The sequence below is a fragment of the Ochotona princeps genome, chromosome 3 (assembly GCF_030435755.1).
Source record: "Ochotona princeps isolate mOchPri1 chromosome 3, mOchPri1.hap1, whole genome shotgun sequence".
NCBI lineage: Eukaryota > Metazoa > Chordata > Mammalia > Lagomorpha > Ochotonidae > Ochotona > Ochotona princeps.
Genome location: NC_080834.1, coordinates 88,300,977 through 88,321,269, shown reverse-complemented (window position 1 = coordinate 88,321,269; position 20,293 = coordinate 88,300,977). Strand labels below are relative to the sequence as shown.

Below are 20,293 nucleotides of genomic sequence, written 5' to 3'. Positions count from 1 at the left end.
TGTGGTCTGGGGGGCTAGCCTCAGCTCTATCCTTTCTGCCAGTGATGTATGTCTCCTTCTCTCCATGTCTCAACCTTGACTGGCTAGAAATCTCAGATTTATGGTGCCAGGTTGATTTCAGCCCTGGACTCTCCCCCATGCTCCCTTGATATTCCAGGGCTGCATTAGTCAATGAGGCAGAAACCCAGGAGATGGTCATGTCTCAAAAGTGCACGTGGAAGGACGATATGGTATGACCTCACTGGATGCTTATGTAGAAGTGTACTTTGTTGTGTGACATGAGAACGATGGGGCTTTCCAAAATGGATTTCAACTCTTCCAGTAAAAATAACTAGCCAGTTCAAACCGAGTGAAAAGTGCTCTCAGAATGTGAGGTTTTTACCTAATTAAGAGTGGGATATCTGCAGGATTATGAGTCATGTAAGATGAGGCACACAGAGCTCAGAAGTTCACTACTGCTGGTAACTCTTAGAGCCAAAGTTGTTTCACACTGGTAAGAAGGCTGGGAGCTGAATGGATTGACAAACAATCAACTTTGAAAGACAAGAGGGATTTAATCTTTAGAGTCTATTGATGTACTATTGTAATTGTGTTATCTTGTTTGATCAAAAAATTTCCCATGTGAGTGGATTTCATCCCTGTCTCATGTAAAATTCAGGCCAAACTGTTGGCAAGGGAATTATTCAGAGCCTGCCCAAGGTCAGGCAGCTGGTTCTTAGTATAATCAGTGCTCACATACAGGTTGTCTAACTCCAAAGGCCATATGCCTTCCTGGATTGGCTAGGACTCTTGCCCTGCAAATGACAGAAACCACTGAAAGCAGGTGAAACAACAATAACATACAGGTTTTGTATTACTGAGAGGTTCTAGAGGGCACCCTTTGGCAAGCAGCTGTTGGCATTTTTTTTCTTCTCCTTCACTGCTTGTGGGAACTCTTGTTCTCATCTTGGATAGAAGCAAGAAAATGAGGGGTGGGAATGGGAGAAGATGGCTTTAGCAGATAGCTTCAGGCTTCAATCCCGCTCCCCATTCCCCACCTTTGGACCCCTATGAAACGAGTAGGTCTTGGTCTTTCAGTATCAAAGATAAATGTGTAGATCCAGCGCAGTGCCTCAGTCCTCACCTTACAAGCACCAGGATCCCATACTCAGGCTCAGGTCCATGCTCCACTTCCCTTTCAGCTTTCTGCTTATGGCCTGGGGAAGCAATAGAGGATGGCCCAAAGCCTTGAGACCTTGCACTCTTGTGGGAAGTCCGGAAAGAGAAGCTTCTGGCTCCTGGCTTCAGATTGGCACAGCTCTGGCTGTTGGGGAGTGAACCAGCAGATAGATCTTTCTCTCTGTCTCTCCTTCTCCCTGTAAATCTGCCTTCCATACATCTTCAAAGATAAATGCACAGGGAAGATCTCTGATTGATTGACACAGGTCAAGTTTCTTGAGACCAAGCACTCTGACCAGCAGACCTCTCACTGATTGGCATCCCCACCAGATTCACATGTGATAGAGGCAGAGAGGGAGCACTTTCCCTATAAGGTGAGTGAGGAATCCTCAGCCAATCAAACCATTGCATTAACTTGTGAAATCACATGCCTCTTACTATTGTTTTCACATGTCTGAGTGTTGATTTCTACTTGGTAACAGAGCTGAAGAGCAGCCATGGAAGAGCACTCTAGAGGGCCTGCCTTGATAACTGATAACGTGGTGTCCTCAGAGGCCAAAATGTCTGGGTTCCCAGGGAGGCTGGACTCCCACAGCTATCCCAGAGTGACTGGGGGTTAGTTTCACCAGAAGAACACTCTTTTTTTTTTTTTTTTTTTAATGAAAACAACGACTTTGAAACAAGAAGAGCATCAAAATGAGAGGTGTGCCATCGCTCGCAGATTCTTTGTTGGATGGCTTCAAGTCTTCGATGTTTGTATACTCATAAAAGGGAATTAAGGGGCTGGCTCCATGGCATAGCAAGCTAAACTGTCGACAGCAGTACCAACATTCCATATCAGTGCTGGTTTGCGTCCTGGGTGCCCCATTTTTTTCTTAAGATTTATTTTTATTGAACAGATATACACAGAGGAGGAGAGACAGAGAGGAAGATCTTCCATCTGATGCTTCACTCCCCAAGTGGCCACAATAGCTGGAGCTGAGCCAGTCCGAAGCCAGGAGCCAAGAGCTTCTTCTGGGTCTCCCACGTGGGTGCAGGGTCCCAACCCTTTGGGCCGTCCTCTGCTGCTTTCCCAGGCCACAAGCAGGAAGCTGGATGGGAAGCAGGGCTGCCATAGAGTACCTTACATTATTCTCTGAATATTTGATGGCTCCCATATTCTGAATTACTTCCATTCTGTCCTGTATAGAAAGCAAATTCAGTGGGTTTTTTTATACTTAGTTGAGGAATACAAAGAGAGTAATACCTTGAGTTAGGCAAGTGTGATGATTAAAAGTTTATGATTTTAGATTATACTGCCTGCATTTCAATGTCAGCCCTCCTATGCTATCAGTATGATTTTGGGCAAGTTAGTTAAACTTACTCAGTCTTCCACCCTTTATCTTTAAAATGGAAGACCTCAAAAGATGGAGTAACATCCCATGCTCCTGGGTAGGTAAAATCAATATCATTAAAATGTCTATACTGCCAAAAGCAATATATACATTCAACGCAATCCCAATCAAATTGCCCAAAACATTCTTCATGGAACTGGAAACAATGATCCAAAAGTTCATCTGGAAGCACAAAAAACCACGGATAGCTAGAACCATCCTGAAGAACAGGAAGTTAGCAGGGGGAATCACAGTTCCGGACCTCTGGACATACTATAGGGCAGTGGTTATCAAAACAGCCTGGTACTGGCACAAAGATAGAGAGGAAGATCAATGGAGCAGAATAGAAACACCAGAAGGAAACCCACACAGGTACAGCCAAATAATCTTTGACAAAAAGACAAACGACAATCCAGGCAAATGGGAAGGTCTGTTCAATAAATGCTGTTGGGACAACTGGTTAATAGCCTGCAGAAACAAAAAAATAGATCCACATCTCTCACCATACACTAAGATCAGATCTAAATGGATAACAGATCTAAACCTACATCCAGAAACCTTCAAACTTTTGGAAGAAAATGTTGGAAACACACTGGAACACTTAGGGGTAGGCCCTCACTTCCTAAAAAAGACTCCAAATGCAGTAGAAATCGAGACCAAAATAAACAATTGGGACCTCATCAAACTAAGAAGCTTCTGTACAGCTAGAGAAACAATCAACAAAGTAAAAAGGCAACCCACAGAATGGGAGAAGATCTTTGCACACGACATAGGTGATAGAGGGCTGATCTCCAGAATATACAAAGAGCTACAAAACAACCAAAATGTCAAAACAAACAAGCCACTCAAGAAATGGGCACGGGAAATGGGCAAACACTTCACAAAGGAACAAACCCAAATGGCAAATAAACATATGAAAAAATGCTCAAGTTCCCTGGTAATAAGGGAAATCCAAATTAAAACATCAATGAGGTACCACCTAACGCCAGTAAGACTGGCCCACATGAATAAAAGCACCAACAACACTTGTTGGCGAGGTTGCGGGGAAAAGGGATCCCTACTCCACTGCTGGTGGGGCTGCAGGCTGGTACAGCCTCTATGGAAATCAGTATGGAGAATATTCAAACAACTCAAATTCAACATACCGTATGATCCAGCAATAGCACGCCTAGGAATATATCCAGAACAATTGTTTTATGAGAAACCAACATGCACTCCTATGCTCATAGCAGCACAATCAGTAATTGCAAAAACATGGAAGCAACCAAAATGCCCATCAACAGAGGATTGGATAAGAAAGCTATGGTTCATCTACTCCATGGAATACTACTCAGCTATTAAAAAAAACAAAATGCAGTTCTTTGTGGCCAAATGGGCCAAACTGGAAACCATCATGCTAAGGGAAATGAGCCAATCACAAAAGGTTAAATACCACATGTTTGCCTTAATTTAAGATGATATGATGTTATGTATAACATGTTATGTTTTGAATGTTATATGTTGTGTATAAACTAAATTGAAGTATAGTGAGGTGATCACAGAAGGTGGCTGGGAACTCGTATTTACTTTCAACATGTTGGTTACTCATTACTATGTCAATTAATTCCATAATGATGTAAATTTTTGCTGATGGTATGTTGGAGCTTTCAATTGACTGGGATAATACTCTGCTAGCTCTGTCTTCAGACCAGAGAGGGTATACCTAAGAAGACGTTGAACTTGACTGGACAATAAGATGCTGGACTCTATGTTTGGTGTATGCTTGCAATGGGGGAATCTCAACTGAACTTGAGCTGTGGTTATGCAACAAGGTGGAGGAATCCACCATGGTGGGAGGGTTTGGGCAGGGGTGGGAGAACCCAAGTATCTATGTAACTGTGTCACATAATACAATGTAATTAATGAAGTTAAATAATAATAATAAAAAAAAAAAGGATACAGTAGCAATTGAACATCCATAGGCCAAAAATGAACCACTATCAATAGATGCATTGATTATACAAAAATATACTCAGGCACGAACATTTAGCCCAGTGTTTAAAATACCTGGATTCCATGTAGAAGTGTTCCATCAGGTCCAATTCCTGATTCTAGCACCTGCCTCTACCGAGCAATGTAAACCGGCGCCCATATGGGATTAGAACCGGCGCCCATATGGGATCCCAGTGCATCAAAGGTGAGGACTTTAGCCACTAGGCCACGGCACTGGGCCGATACTCCACTTCTGATCAGTTCTTTGCTAATGTGCCTGGGAAAGCAGTGGAATCTGGCCTAATCGAGCCCCTCCAGGGAGACCTGGAGGAAGCTCCTGGGTGCTAACTTTGGCCTGGCCCAGCCCTGGCCCTTGCATCCGCCTGGATAGTGAACCAACAGATGCAAACTCTCTTTCTCTCTCTCTGTAACTCTGACATTCAAGTAATTGAATACATCATTTTCTGTTAAAAAAAGGAAGCAGATCTTTTGGGGGGGTTTTGCTTGTTTGATTTTAGACTGAGAAGGGTCCATAGTATAACCCAAGGCTGCTAAGTGACAGTTTGCCTTGTGCTGTTAGTGAAGCAGGAAGTCTTCAGACCTGCAAATGGATGTGGGCATTCCTGGGTCTTGGATCATGGGAAAAGAAACCAGGCACAGAAAGTGTGAGTGGCAGAGCACACTGAGAAGCTTCAGGCATCTGGTTCAGGAGACCCGTGTGGCATTGGCTGAGGGTGGGGAATGCTCCTCTGAGTTTGGGTCCTCCATGTTGCACATGCTGGCCTAGTGATGGGACCATCCACCAGGCTAAATCTTTCTCCTGATTGTCAGCCAATGTGATCCCTTCCCTGTGGGTTCTGTGGGTTCAGCCAAGGCTTTTGACAGTTGGCAAGGGAATCCTTCAGAGCCCTAATCAAGGACCAGCTTGCCCAGGCAGGGTGGGGAGGGGGGCAGAACTGGTGCCAGTTGCTGACAAACATGGGCCAGGATCTTGATCATGCCATGCCCACTGCTCTCTTCTCACTCTGCTCCATGTGCACCCGGGAGCTGAGTCTCAGAGACCGTGTTGGTGGGCTAATCCATCTGAGGAATTAATGTTTTAATTGGTTGTGTTGTATACCTGTGTGCATTTATTACCTGAATGAGCTGATGTTCTGAGATGGGGTAAAGGAACGAGTCTGTTTCAACTGATTCTTTAGCAACATTGGCTGAATTCCCCATTTCTAGCCATCATCCTTTATCCTAAAGAATGTATTTCTCATGAAAGGAAACACCTAGTCCAAGACAAGAAATACAGAGCAGGCAGGCTGGCAGGCCCCTGTTCATGCACAGAGGGTGGTGTTGCAGAACCAGCCCTTATCAGCCTCAAAGCTTTCCTACATGTCCATCTGTAGGCCTAGCCTTTCCCAGCATCCATTCAGTTCACCAACCAAGTAAATACTGACATGTGCCCCCATTCCCCCACCACACACACACACACACACACACACACACACGCACCCTCCTGGGCTCATACCTCCCATCTTCTTGGAGTACTCCCCAATCCCCACATCCTGCTGGAATCAAGTTGTCTTCTGCCTGGCCCTGACTCAGTCTGGCTTCTCTCCTTGTGACTTCTCTCCATCCCCAGCGTGGGCAGGACCTCTGTTCCTTTCTCCTGTCCTGTCCTGGCTGAAAGCTGAGCCATTATAGCTGTACCCTGTGGTTGCCAGGACCACAGAGCACACAGTGGCAGGGTCCCTCTTTTTATGCTGCTTCTTGAGTCTCTTCCAGGGGCTGTGGAGACCCGGAGTCTGCTGCTGCCCTAATTCAGCTTCAGAATCCTGTCTTGTGCAACTGGGAATGAATTGATAGCCTTGGGTGCATCTAAAACAATTTTTTAAAGGGTAGGGCTTCTCCCTCTTTACCCCTGATACAGAAAAAAAAAAGAGAGAGAGAGAATGTGGAAACAATGGTCTTACCCACTTTCCTGTAGCCCTTGATCCTTTGTGCCCAAATCAACTATGTAAAGGTTATCAAAATAATTTTTAAAAATTAAGAATTGAATGCATGACTGAAGAATATTCTCTTGGAAAGCATTTAATAATGTTATAAAAACACACATGTGTGGTATAATCCACTTCCTGTTTTATAAACTGGTATTAACAGAAAACAAAAAGCTTTAGAATCCTTCATTTGCAGCCATTAAGTAAATCTCAAGATAGTATTTGGTTTGCAAACTGTCTTTCAGGTGACACAGGCAGCAGCTACCTCTTTGCAGTTCCAACATCAGCTTCAACCATCAAACCCAACAAACCCCATTCTTTTAAAGGCCTTCTGAGGCCATAAAGGTTTTTGAGGACATTTTATAGGGCCAAAGCACAGTCTGACTCTGTGAAATTCTTATAGGGGTTATGGTTACTGTATCTGCATTTTTATGACAGGTTGTTGGCTATGCCCATGATTTATTTGATATTGGGCCTTTGTTCAAGAACACAGCCTCCAATTAAATGTGGCTATTGTGGCAAAAAAAAAAAAAAAAAGGAAAAAATGTATGACTCTTCTTAGAATGACCCTCCTTGGGTTGTTTCCAAAAACTCATTATGGTGAGAAGTTGGGGCTGCCTATTCATGTCGTGAGCATTTCTCCTCGTGGTCACTTGGCTTGCTCGGATGGAGGATTAGAGGGTACTGGAGCTGTGGGTTGGAGCCAGAGGAAAGTGGAAGAGAGAAGAAAGCATCTTCCCCAGGAAGCTAAATGGGTCACCATTTAAAACCAAACCAAACCAAACCAAAACAAAACAAAAAGCATTCAGAGATGGAAGGAGCCAAGGACAGCAAGAGCAGTTTTCTCTTCAATAAAAGGAAGGAATCACAACCCAGAAAGGCTAGGAAGCCTGGCCAGGCACAGGACACTCAGTCCCAGCCCTCCAGCTCCCGGCTCTGCATTTTACTGATGTCCTAGGTGTGTCTTGCATACATGTGCACAGCCCCTATCCTACTGGAAATCCTGGAATACAGCCCAAGATTTACTCCTGATGTGACCAATGTTATCTGGGACTCATCTGATTTTTTTTCCATAACTGAGGAACAGATATTTCTCTGATCTTTAATAACATTGAAATTCTTTCAGGTAAGGGACACTTATCTAACAGATTTGAGTTCTAGAAAACTCAGCTCACCAAACCCATGAATTGGTCAGCTTGAAGACCAATATTGGGGCCTCAGATATGCCACTTAATCTGTTGTGTGAGCTCAGTGACAAACCATCCACCACTTCAGGTCTTTTTTCTCAGCTACGCATGCTTGATGCTGGGGTCAGCTCTGGGGCTATCGTAGATGCTCTTAGTTTGTGCCATGGGGCCATTCCCAGTCACCTGGGGTAACAACGGGGGCGGCTTGCAGAGAGGGTCCTCTGAAGCCATCGTTTAGATCTTGCACTTGGGTTTCCCAACCTTAGACACTTCCCTCACAGTGTTGCAAGGATCAGATAAGATTGTCTGTATGGAAGGGCTCTCTGAAAGGTAAAGCACCAGTAGGTGTGTACTGTGCTCCTGATGAAGTTCCTAACCGTATAAGTCCAAGCTGTGGCATCCTGGCTTGAGGGACAGAGATGTTGGCAGATAAAGTTGTCAGGGAAGGCAGGAACTATGTCCATACATGCCAGGGAGCCCAGGAGGGTGGGCAGACAGTAGGAATGGGTTTCCTTGAGGTTGGCTTATGATTAGGCCACATTAGGTAGAAGTTAAACATGTTTTCCAGGGACTGGAAAGACAAGAATTGATGTTGCAAATCATGCAGACCTTGGCACTAAGTGAGGCTGCAGACACTCCTGCCTTTGCCTTCAATCCAAAACAGTCTCATTGGAAAACTCCAATTCCAGCATCTGCATATTTTTGAATTTCTGAGCATTTATTTCACAGGGCATTTCAGAGGTAACTTTTCGGGTAAGTGTAGAAAGTGAGGGGGAAAAGAGAGGCTGTGAGATTGTGTCCCCGAGGTCTGGCATGCTTGTGTTGTCTGGTTAATCATTGATGCTTCCAAACCTGATGGGCATCTGGAGCTGGCCCTGCTGCAGGGGGCCAGCGTGCCTGCTGATGGAATGTTAGTACGGTTAATGATTCATCTCCTGCTAGTGGCCCTGCTCCTCACTGCCCCAGTCTGAAGCTACCACCAGGATGTCACGCTTTTTTCTTCTGGAAGGCGCTCAACCTTTTGCAAATTCTGTACAGGACTGGTCAGCCAATGGTCTTCCTTCTGTCCTCAGCTCTCTCTGAAAGTGAGAAGATGACCATTATGCTCAGTGAAATAAGTCAATCTCAAAAGGACAAATGACCATATGTTCTCTCTGATATAAGTAGCCTTCATGCAAATTGTAAGATCAATAACCCTTTCCATACTGTTTTTGCTTCATCCCATGTGTTTTGATGTTTTTGTTGTTATTTTCATTTCTTCCAAATAGTTTCTTTTCTCTTGTCAAATTCATCACTGACTCATGGTTTGCACAGTGGCATCATTTTACCCAAGAGGCTTTTGTGTTTTTGTTTTCATTTCTTCACCCATGCTTTGGTTATTCAGTGGTGTGTTTCCACCCCATGGTGCTGTAAATTTTTGGTTTTAACTTTATACCTGTTGTTGACTTTGTTTTGTGGATTCTCATTTAAGGGAATGTATAGTTATGGCGTAAAAGAGACTATCATATCCAGATGTGAAGATGCAATGCAGTGTACATCTCTGCTTCCAAATCAAGGATGGACTCCCGATGAAATGTTGGACATATCTGCACAGCAGGATGCTGGACTGTCTGACATTGTCTGTACCAGCAATGTCAGGGCACACTTAAATAACAGACTGATGAATTTATGACTGCTTATGAAGGACTGTACCATTGTAATAATTTGGGGAAAATCAGTCGGGAGTGGGAATTTGGGGAGGGAGTAGGGAAATCCCACACTCTATGAAACTGTACCATAAAATTCAAAATAAAAAAATAAAATAAAGACTTGGGATTAGAGAGAAAAAAAGAGAGAAGATGGCTTTAAACAGGCAGTTGTTTTCTGATGCTCCTTTGTGCCAAATAGTGCCACATGGCACCATGATTTCACACGGATGCACACCAGTGGTCACCTTCAGATGTACATCATGTTCATCTGGGCAGTAGCCCTTTTTTTCTAGACTGCTAGGTTAACCAGCAAAATTATACTTCAACACAACAAATGGCTAAATACTAAAATGAAATAGACACGAGACAGCTGAATGGTACCTTATAGCCATTTTAAGGTATATAGCAGCCGGTCCTGTATATAAACTAAAATTGAAATGTCAATGAGCTAATCATAGGTTGTGGTTGGGACTTTTTTCTTTTTTAACATATTGGTTACTCAAAACCATGTCAATTCCATAATATTGCAAATTGCTGTTGATGTTATATTGGGACTCTTAATTGACTGTGATGATATTCGACCAGCTCTAACTTCGGACCAAAAATGGTCTCCCCAAGAAACTGTTCAACCTATCTAGACAATAAGTAGCTGGACTCTGTGCTTGGTATATGTTTGCAAGGAAAGAATCTTGATTGAATGTGAACTGTAATACTGCATCAAGGTGGAGGAATCCACCAGGGGGGAGGGGAGAGGGAGGGGTAGGGGGATTCCCAGAACCTATGAAACTGTCACGTAATGCAAAATAATTAATAAAAAAATATATATATATAATAAAAAAAGTAAAAAGAAATCCCATGAGAGCCCAGACAAATGTATGAGTGTGCTACACGCTTGTTACACAGATGTCCTAATGTAAAAGGATCACATTTTTAAATTTAATTTTTTTTGCACAAAGGCCAAGTCTTGTTATGTGTAGAAGTATCAGAAACTAAGTGTTCACCAAGAGGGAAGGGACCGAGGCCCACAGTCTCACCCACCAGAGACAACCCCTATTAATATTCAGTCCATAATTGCTCACAGCTGTGAAGCCCTTGGTCCCTGGAAGCTGGTCAACCTAAGGTGTGATATGCTTGATTTAGTGAGACTATGGTGGCTTCAGACAGAGCTCACTTGATTTTTTTTTTTTTGGTGGGGGGAAGGGATTGGTTTCAGAAACCAAGCATTTCCTCATGAATGTTTCATCTTGCTTGTTTCCAAAAATTAGAAACAAGGAGGTAATACAACTCAATGTTGCCTTTCAGTTCTGTTCCTGGCTTAATGAGGCCAAATGAGTGAAGATGCAGAGGCCAGGTCTCTGTGAGATACAGTGGCTGGCACTGAAGGGACCCTGGGGTCGGAGAACTATATACGGTAACCAGAGGAGGGATTGTTTCCCTCCTGTGGCTCTCGCTATGCTTTGAAGCTCCTTGCTCAGGAAAATATCTGCATCCTAGCTGTGGCAGCATTGAGCTCAATGGATGGCTGAGGGAGGATGCACTTGGGATGGGGACTGGATCCCACCCAGAGACAGACACTGATGCGGTCAGCTCAGCTCTTCCTCCCACAGTGTGCATGGGGTCGTTAATCATAGTGGGATACTACTCTGCCCATTTGTACACACCACTTCATGAGCCAAGACAGTATCACCCCCAACCTCACAGGACAGGTGGCAGGAGGGTTGCTATAGATCATCGCTGGCTTGCTTTGCAAATGTCAACAGAGAAGAAAAGGGATGCAGAGCAGCACTGCCCCCAGGAGGGCCACATGAAGTCTGGACAGATGTATGTGGATAATTGCATCACTCTTCAAGTGGCCATTATAAAAAATAGAAAGAGGGGGAGACCTTTAGCACTACAGTGAAGAAACTGCTTGGAATACCTACGTTCCATATCAGAATCCCTGGGTGGGAATCCTGGCTCTGCTTCTAATCCAACTTCCTATTGATGCACAACCTGGGAGGCAGCAGGCGATGACTTGAGTACTTGGGCCCCTACCACTCACGTGGAAGATGCAGATAGAATCCCAGGCTCCTGGCCTCAGCTTGCTGCAGCCGTAGTTGGTGAGGGATATTTGGGGATTAACCTTCCCCAGCTAACTCCCACCCCATGTGTGTATGTATGTGTATGCATGTGTATGTGTGTGTTCTGTTTCTCTACCCTTCAAATAAATATTTTAAGAAGTAAAAAGAAACAGGTGAAATTGATAATTTATTCTTTCTAGCCTGTTAAACTGCTTGTTCAGCATGCAATCACTGTGCTTCAATTACTGAGATATTTTACAGTTCCTTCCTACTGTCTTTCAAACCCAGTGCGGAATGTGCACACAGTGCTCACAGTGTAGTACAGTCTCACTTGTCACACCCCAAATGCTTCCCTGCCACCTGTGGCTGTGGCTGTCCTGCTGGGTGGTGCAGGTCCTGATCCTTGCTGCTCACAGTATATGTTCCAGGTTCCAGCAGAGTCACTGAGCATGTCCTAAATGCAACATCTGGGGCCCCAACCATGACCCTGGAGACAGAAAACACATTTTAACAAGATCCCCAAAGGATTTGCTCAGGTGTTAGGCTGAGTTACTAGCCTAGGGGTCTCTCACTGAGTCCCCACCTGAACCCCTGGGGTTCAGATTTAGTTGACCCAGGGTGGAACCTGGGTACTCCCCAGTGATGCTCCCACACAGCGAGGCTGAAGAGCCCCGTGGGGGCAGTGATCTGTCTAGCCGAGATGCACATGGGACTTTTAGGACCGTGGGAGATCATTTGAACCCTGTGGATCTCCATCTCCTTCCCTGGATCTTGGGGATGAAAGAGTGGTGTCTTCATGCAGGGTTGACATGAAGACGAAAGAGTTCACTCATGTCAGACACACAGACCATCCCTGCACAGGGTCAGTGCTTGGGAGACAGCAGCTGTGACCCTCTCTGCTTCTTCCTTCAGGTCCGAGGTTACCCAGAGCCCCAGGTGACATGGCACAGAAATGGGCAGCCCATCCCCAGTGGGGGCCGCTTCCTGCTGGACTGTGGCATCCGTGGCAACTTCAGCCTCATAATTCACGCCGTCCAGGAAGAAGACCAGGGGAAGTATACCTGTGAAGCCAAAAATGGCCGTGGTGCCCGCCAAGTGACCGTGGAGCTGACAGTGGAAGGTAAGTCCCAGGGCTGAGAGCCCTCCCTGGGGCTGAGCTATTGTTGTCTCCCCCAAAAGTCCGCTCTCCAAGGCCTGGAGCTGTGCCTCAGCCTATCCTGAGAAATGGAGAAGCTTCAAGCCTGTGCTGTGGTGTAGTGAATAAAGCTGCCGCTGTGATAAGGCTTCCCATGTGGATATTGGTTTGAGTCCTGGCTGCTCTACTTCCAATCCAACTTCTTGCTAATGATCTGGGGAAAGCAACAGAAAATGGCCCAAGTGCTTGGGCCCCTGACATCCACATGGAAGACCCAGATAAAGCTCTTGGCTCCTGGCTTCAACTTGGCCTAAGGCTGCTTGTTGCAGCCACTTGGAGTGTAGGGGGTGAACCAGTGAGTAGAGGACTTCTCTCTGTCTCTGAAGCATTTTCAAATTGATCAATAAATAAAAAAGAAAGGAAAAGAATTGCAGAAAGGCATGATTAGTGTAATATAATTTAACCATGACGAGCACCACAATAACAACAAAGGAGGAACTTAGGAGAAAGAGCCATCCCATCCCTGGGCTGGGAACCCTTCAATGTAGTGAGGGTCAGGGAGGCACCCCAGGAATTGTGTGTGTCACACTGGGAATCCCTCACTTTCATGTTTGCTGTTTCCATGCCAGGTCCCCCGACCCATCTCCTATCTCCTTTCACCTGCATACCCTGTCGAGGCCACCCTGGCCTCAGGCTCGCCTCTCAGGTCTGCAGCTGTCTCGGGCACTCACATTCTTCAAGTCCCTGCTGATCCACCACATCCTTCTTACTCTCCAAATTCATAGCTGTGCACCCTTTGCTCACTGCTGGGACTTGCCACCACTTCACATGTTATTCTGGGAGGAAAGAACATTGTCCCTTGTTCACGGTTGGGTCTGTCGTCTCAGGAAAGCTCCCTGGCATGCAGCAGCTCTTGAGAAATTTAGAGAATTGCCCAATAAATTTTATTGCCATTAGCATAACCTTACAAAACAATAGGTGCCTGTTATTAGAAAGGGATAGAGATCAGAAAATACGCGAGAGACACCCACCAGTCTCTTAACACGAATTTGCTATTGTGTCTTTGTCCAACCCCCTCTGTCCTTGAAAACATCCGATGAACTTTAGAACTTGCAAGGGAGACATCTGACCATAAATAAGCCTGCTTTCCTGCTGTCAGTGCGATCTCAAGGTCGGACCCCCAGCTGATGCTTCACGACCTGATGACTGAAAGATCACAGGGTCAGCCAGCTTCTCAGATGTCAGACAGGTCCCCCTCCTTTCTAAGCTGCCCCACCTATAAGCCAGCAAGTCAGACTGTCTTCCAGAGGGACCTCCTCCCATTCCTGGTTTTCTGGAGCACTGCGTGTGAGGACTGTAGAGGGAGAGTTAAAGTAGCTGGGAAGGTTCCACAAAGAGCAAGGTGCAAGGTGTCTGTGTCCTGTTTTCCTTATTTCCCCACACCCTGGGGCAGCCAGGTTGCACCTCGCAGCACACATAGTTTGGATGCTTTTCTGAAATTCTTTCATCCAGTGACTCATTTGTTTAATGACCCTCAAGGGCCATGTCAGGGCACTCTTGATGAGAAGTCTCAGGAGGGACTGACCTCATCTCTGCCATGCTGCTCCCCAGGACCCACTTTTTCAGTTCCCTAACTTTGAGTTAAGGTCGACAAATAACAATTACCCTATCCCTTACCTCTCTGTCTCCCACTCTGCTCCTCTTCCCTCTGCCCCCTCCTCCTCCCCCACCCCCCGCCAGGTTTTGTATGGAACCAGGGGAATGGAGAGAGTTCCCAGTCCAGGGCTGAAGTAGTCCTGGTCCTGACTTTACCATTCAGTTGTGTGGCTTGGAACCTGTTGATCCTTATTTCTGTAGAGTGAGGATTTGAATCCCATGGTTTCTATGGCCTGATCTAGCCCTTCCCTTCCATGATCCAGGTTAACAGAAGGTTGGAGTGAGTTAGGAGTGCATGGGAAGTATATAAAACTTTGCGCAAACTTTCTCTGCAATTCCTATTGTTTGGGAAGTTGGATCTGATGTCCCAAGCAGGTAGGAGCACTGTAAAGGAAGGGATGAAGGGCCAGACCTTCAACGCTGCCCTCTCCCCTTTGATTTTTCATTTGGGAGGAATTCTGGCCCAGGCCATCAAGGATATTTTATGTCTTCTAACCCTAGGAGACAGCAAATCTTCAAAGTACCAGGTGCCCTGGGTGTTTTCTGCTTTTTCATGAGAGGCTGCTTCTGGCTGATGTGTACCATGGGGCCACACCCAAAGATTACAGACCTGGAAGATCCACTTCTGTCATGGAGGTGCAGTTGACAGTGTCAGGCTGACCTAGACCTTGACAATGGGAAGCTGGCAACGCTTTTGCCAGCTGTCTGTGGATGCATGTTACCTGTGATCCCTACCTGGAGAGAACAAAGAGAGGCCCTGGGATTAGGAATGCGAATCATACACGGAGCCTTCCATGATCAAGGAGGCCGTATTGTGAAACTCAGATGTCCTCAAATTGAATCTTAATTCTAAATTGCTAACTAGAAGGAGCTTGTTTTTGTTTTTGTTTTTGTTTTCTATAAATTGGAACTAATGGTCTCCCCACAGGGTGGTGTAAGGAGAAGCACAGCCATTGGTAAATGACTCCCAGTAACAATGAATGTAAGTCATTTGCATTTGCATGAAGATCCTCAGCACTATATAAAGAGGGCAGCCTGGAAGTAGAAGGTGGCCTCATCTGACTTCTCATTTAGCAGTTAAAACCAAAACGTGCACAGTGTCTCCTATGAGAACAAGTGCCTTAATGAGAGAATCATGTGGTACCTTGGAACTTTGTTCACTGGAAACAACCTTGGGCTGAGCTCCTGAATAAGACTCCCTAAAATCAGCTGTGATACCCACTCACCTCCAAGGAGCTGGCACCTGAGACCTGGCACAGAGCAAGGAAGAGACATGGCCCACACCGTCTGGGCACTTTCTCTCTAATGCTTGGGCCCCAGGCCCTTCCTTGACGTGGTACTGTCTGATAAGAGATGATGCAACTCATGTATGTACTGTCAGGTTGGCAAGTAGCTACATAAAAAAAGGTGAAATTAATTCTGATAGAATATTTTATTTAGCCAAGTTTCATCATATCAGCATTAAAGCTGCTGAGCTATTTTACATCCTTGAATATGCATGTATATTTTACACTCACCAGACATCTCAGTCTAGACGAGCTGCATTTCATCTGCTCCATAACTGCACATGGCTAGTGGCTACCAGCTGGGACAGCACAGTTCTAGAAGCTCCCTCCTTAGTGGGGAAAAACAAGACTTCTACGGAGCAGGAAGGAAAGAATCCCATATGGTCTGGGTCCTGAGCCTTGGAATGCTGGACAGGTGAGGGCTAGGGCTCCAGTGATGGGTGTGATCTGAGCCTGGGAAAGCCCTTTGCATTCAGACCTAAGTCACTGCAGGTAGCACAGAATTAACTTTCTGGATGTAAATATCAGGTACCCACCATAATCCAGACCTCGGATGGGTGTCACCTTCTGGAAGGACGGAATGTACAAATGCATGTGCACATACTTCCCCTGGAGCATCTGTTAACAGGCTAATTTGGACCTATAGGTCTGTAGTTTCAGCCAGCCCCTAGGTGGTGCCCGTGCTGCTAGGCCATAGCCTGCACCTGGAATAGCAAGTGGCCACTCCAACTCCTCATAGGATATATTCAGTCTAAGACAATGATGGTTTTTTCAGCTTCTAGAAATGTATTTATTTAGTTTGTTTGAAAGTCAGAGAGAGAGGATAGAATGATCCATCTCCTGATTCACTCCCCAAAATGCCTACAAAAGTATGGACCAAAGCCAAGACCCTGGAGCTTTGTTTGAGTCTCCTATGAGGTTGGTAAGGACCCAAGCACTTGAACCATCCTCTGTTGCCACTCAAGGTACACATATTCAGGAACTGAAATCCATAGTAGTGCTGGGATACCGACATCCCTCTTCATTCATCTGTCAGACATCCACCCGAATCATTTGTAACTCTGAGTCTCAGAATCACCCAGAAACCAGGGCGGGAGCAGGGATTTCTAGCCGGCCCCCCATGCCTGCTCCAGACACACCTCCTTCCCACCACCAACCACTTCTGGACTGTGATCGGGGCTTGCTGTGCCTCCATGGAACCACTGCTCTGTGTGCCAATGCTTCTAGGTGGGTCAGCTTGTGTCTACCTTCAGAGTGACAGCAGAGAAGGAGTGATCCCACATCATGGGATTTAAGGGAGCAGAGAGGCCCTGGTGGTTACCAGTCCTGCCCTAGTGGTGCTAACAAAGCCAACATTCCTAAACAATTTTGAACTTAGTAGGAAATGCTCCTGTGCCATGCCATCTTTCTTTTTTTTTTTTTTAATTTTTTATTGTATTTTTGTTGACAATCTTTACATAGTTAACTACAGTAAAAAAAAAAAAAAAAAAGTTCAGGGGGTATAGGGAAGTGGGTAATAGTATTATGTCCATGTTGTTTCCATCATGTATCTGAGGTAAAGGGGGATGTTGACGGAGAAGCCCCACCCAGTTTCCCACCCCCCAAAGTCCCGGATGTGGGGCATGCTCTGAGATCCTTACTCAAATGGTTTTAATAGTTCTCCAGTTATGAATTGCTGCCAGTTTCACTCGATAAGGTCGTCCATTGATTGACACAGTCTTCACAGAGTCTTCATTTGCCCAGTATTTCGCTGTCAACATATAGCTGAGGTGGTTGATTGACTTGCTCTGTCCTCTGTCTTTTCCTGGCTAGGGTTCTGAGTCCAGCAGTTTGATTGGGAAGATCTCCAAAGAAACTTTGAGGTATTTCCAGACCAGATTCTTGCATGTTCTAGCAAGCACAGGGCCCGGCACACATGCCATCTTTCTGCAACTGCCCTTCTTGGGGACAGTTTTCTCTAGTCCTTTTTTACCTCCATGATGGACTGAATGGACAACATTAGCTACTTGAGCCTGTGCATGACTTTTAACCTCTTGTGTTTTTCCAAAGGGTCTGTCATGATTTTCCTTTAGTGTTTTGTTCTCTTATTTATTTTATACTACCTTGACCTTATTTTCTGTTTCTTAAGGAATAAGTGTGCTAGCCAAGTTTAACAAAAAGAGTATACCTGACAGATCAGGTGGGCATCTCAGGAAGGAACGGAGAGCTCAGTCTGCATTCATGCTGGAGTTTTTTCATAGATACAAGAATGGATCCATTGTGTCTCCTTCCCCCTCCCACTTCTGCGATATTCTTGGGTGAATTCCTCCCAGAACATCCTAATGTACCTTCCCTCAGGAGAGAGTCGGGACCCTCCTAACAATATCAAGCAAAAGCAATTACTTTTTTTCTGTGTTATTGCTGATCAGTCTTGCATCTACATTTCTGGGTCATCTGGCAGGTCAATTTTCAGTTCTCTTAGAATTCTCCATATGCACTTCCATAATGGTTGTACTAGCCTACGTTCCCACCAACAGTGAAGGAGGGAACTTTTCTTCCCACATTCACACCAGCAGCTGTTGTTAGTAGAGTTCTGAATGTAGGCCAGTCTCACTGGAGTTAGGTGGTACCTCAATGTGATTTTCATTTGTATTTCCTTGACAGATAGGGAGTCTGAGCATTTTTTTCATATGTCTAGTAGCCATTTGAATTTGTTCCTTTGAGAAGTGTCTGTTCATTTCCTTTGCCCATTTCTTCACAGAGTTGTTTGTTTTGCCATTGCTGAATTTCTGGAGTTCTTTGTAAATCCTGGATATTAATCCCCTATCAGTTGTGTAATATGCAAAGATTTTCTCACTTCTTTACTTTGTTGGTCATCTCCTTTGCTGTACAGAATCTTCTTACTTTGATGTAGTCCCACTTGTTTATTTTAGCTTTGGCTGCCTGTGCTTTTGGTGACTTTTTAAAGAAGTCTTTCCCATTCCTATATCTTGGAGAGTACTTCCTATGTTTTTCTCCAATAGTTTGATGGTTTCTGGGAGTAGATTTAGGTCTTTGATCCACTTAGAGCTGATTTTTGTATAAGGTGGGAGTCTGTCTTCTTACCTCTGCAGGCTGCTATCCAGTTGTCCTAACAGCATCTGTTGAAGAGACCAGACTTTTCCTCTGGATTATTTTCTGTTCACTTGTCAAAGATTAATTGGCTGTACATGTGTGAGCTCCCTTCTGGGATTTCTAATCTATTGCAATGATCTTGTCTGTTTATGTACCAGTACCAGACTGTTTTGATGACCACTGCTGTGTAATATGTCTTGAGGTCTGGAATTGTGATTCCTCCAGCTTGATTTTTGTTCTTCATGGTAGCTTTTGCTATTCATGTTTTCTTGTGTTTCAGATGAAGTCTTGTATCTTTTCTATTTCTGAGAAATATTACCAAAATTACTTTTGGACATTTTGATGATGTTGAACCTGATGATCCAGGAACATGATAGGTTTCTTTATATTTTAATGCCTTCTTCTATTTCTTTTTTTAATGTTTTGTAATTTTCATTATAGGTCTTTCACATCTTTGGTTAGGTTAATTCCAAGGTATTTGAAATTCTTCTCTGCTATCTTAAAGGGGACTGTACTGACACATTCTTTCTCAACTATGGAGTTATTTGTGTATACTAGTGTCATCAATTTGTGTTCATTAATGTTGTATCCTGCTACCCTACCAAATTATTTTATGAGTTCCAATAGTCTCTTTTTTGTATAAGGTGAATCTTTAGGTTCTCCTGTATAGAGAATCATGTCATCTGCAAACAAGGCTACTTTAAGTCCTCAGTTTCAATTTGAACTCCTTTATTTTGTTTTTCTTGCTTAATAGCTCTGGCAAGGACTTCCAATACTATATTGATTAGCAATGTGGAAAGTGGACATCCTTGTCTAGTTCCAAATTTTAGTGGAGAAGTTTCCAGTCTTTCCCCATTTAGTATAATACTGGCATTGGGCTTTTCATATATTGCTTTGATTGTGTTATAAAATGTTCCTTCTATGCCTATCTTGCTTAGGGTTTTTAGCTTGAAGTGGTATTGGATTTTATCAGATGTGTTCTCTGCATTTATTGAAATACTCATATGGACTTTATTTTTTCAATATGTTAATGTGGTATATTACATTTATTGATTTGTGAATATATTCCAGGCAAAATCTTAAAAGCCTTAGGGTGCTTTCTGTCACATTAGGATTGACAATATAAATATGGTAGAGTTACAGTTAATCTTATTGCCCTGCTGGTCTCAACTGTGAAACACTTGTGTGTCATTATGGCCTTGTGAAAACCTAGCTTCCTTGGTATAAATAAGACATAGATGATGACTTCTGGAATCTCTTTCTATTGCTGAAGGATGGTGTTCAAATCATTTCCCTTCCCGAAAGTATACTTTTTTAAAAAGTTTACTTATTTAAAAGGTAAAGTGAAATGACAGAGAGACAGAAATTGGGAGAGATCATCCACATACTGGTTTGCTTCCCAAATGCCCAGAATGCCCACAATAGCCAGAGCTGGATTAGGTCAGTCTCGAGCCTGAGACTCTATGTGGGTCTTTCGTGGGGAGCAGTGGCCCAAATACTCCGGCCATAACCTGCTGCCTTCCCAGACATAGTGGCAGAAAGCTGGATTAGAATCAGAGTCAGGATTCAAATTTCCACTCTGATTTTAGATGCTGTCATCTAAACACTTAACGCACTGGACAACTGTCCCACCACTATTAACTCCTTTAGTTTTTTTTTTGTTTGTTTGTTTGGTTTGTTTTGTTTTAGATTTATTTTATT

The 20,293-nt window shown here is 44.3% G+C and overlaps 1 protein-coding gene across 2 annotated transcripts in view; it reads left to right on the top strand.

The window, feature by feature from the left end:
* The window catches only part of MYLK (myosin light chain kinase), a 171,876-nt gene that overhangs the window by 31,236 nt on the left and 120,347 nt on the right, over window positions 1-20,293 (top strand). For both annotated transcript variants that reach the window (XM_058661988.1, XM_058661987.1), the window contains exon 2: window positions 12,335-12,542. In XM_058661988.1, the coding sequence (XP_058517971.1) occupies window positions 12,335-12,542 (208 nt within the window). The remainder of the gene's footprint in view (window positions 1-12,334; window positions 12,543-20,293) is intronic.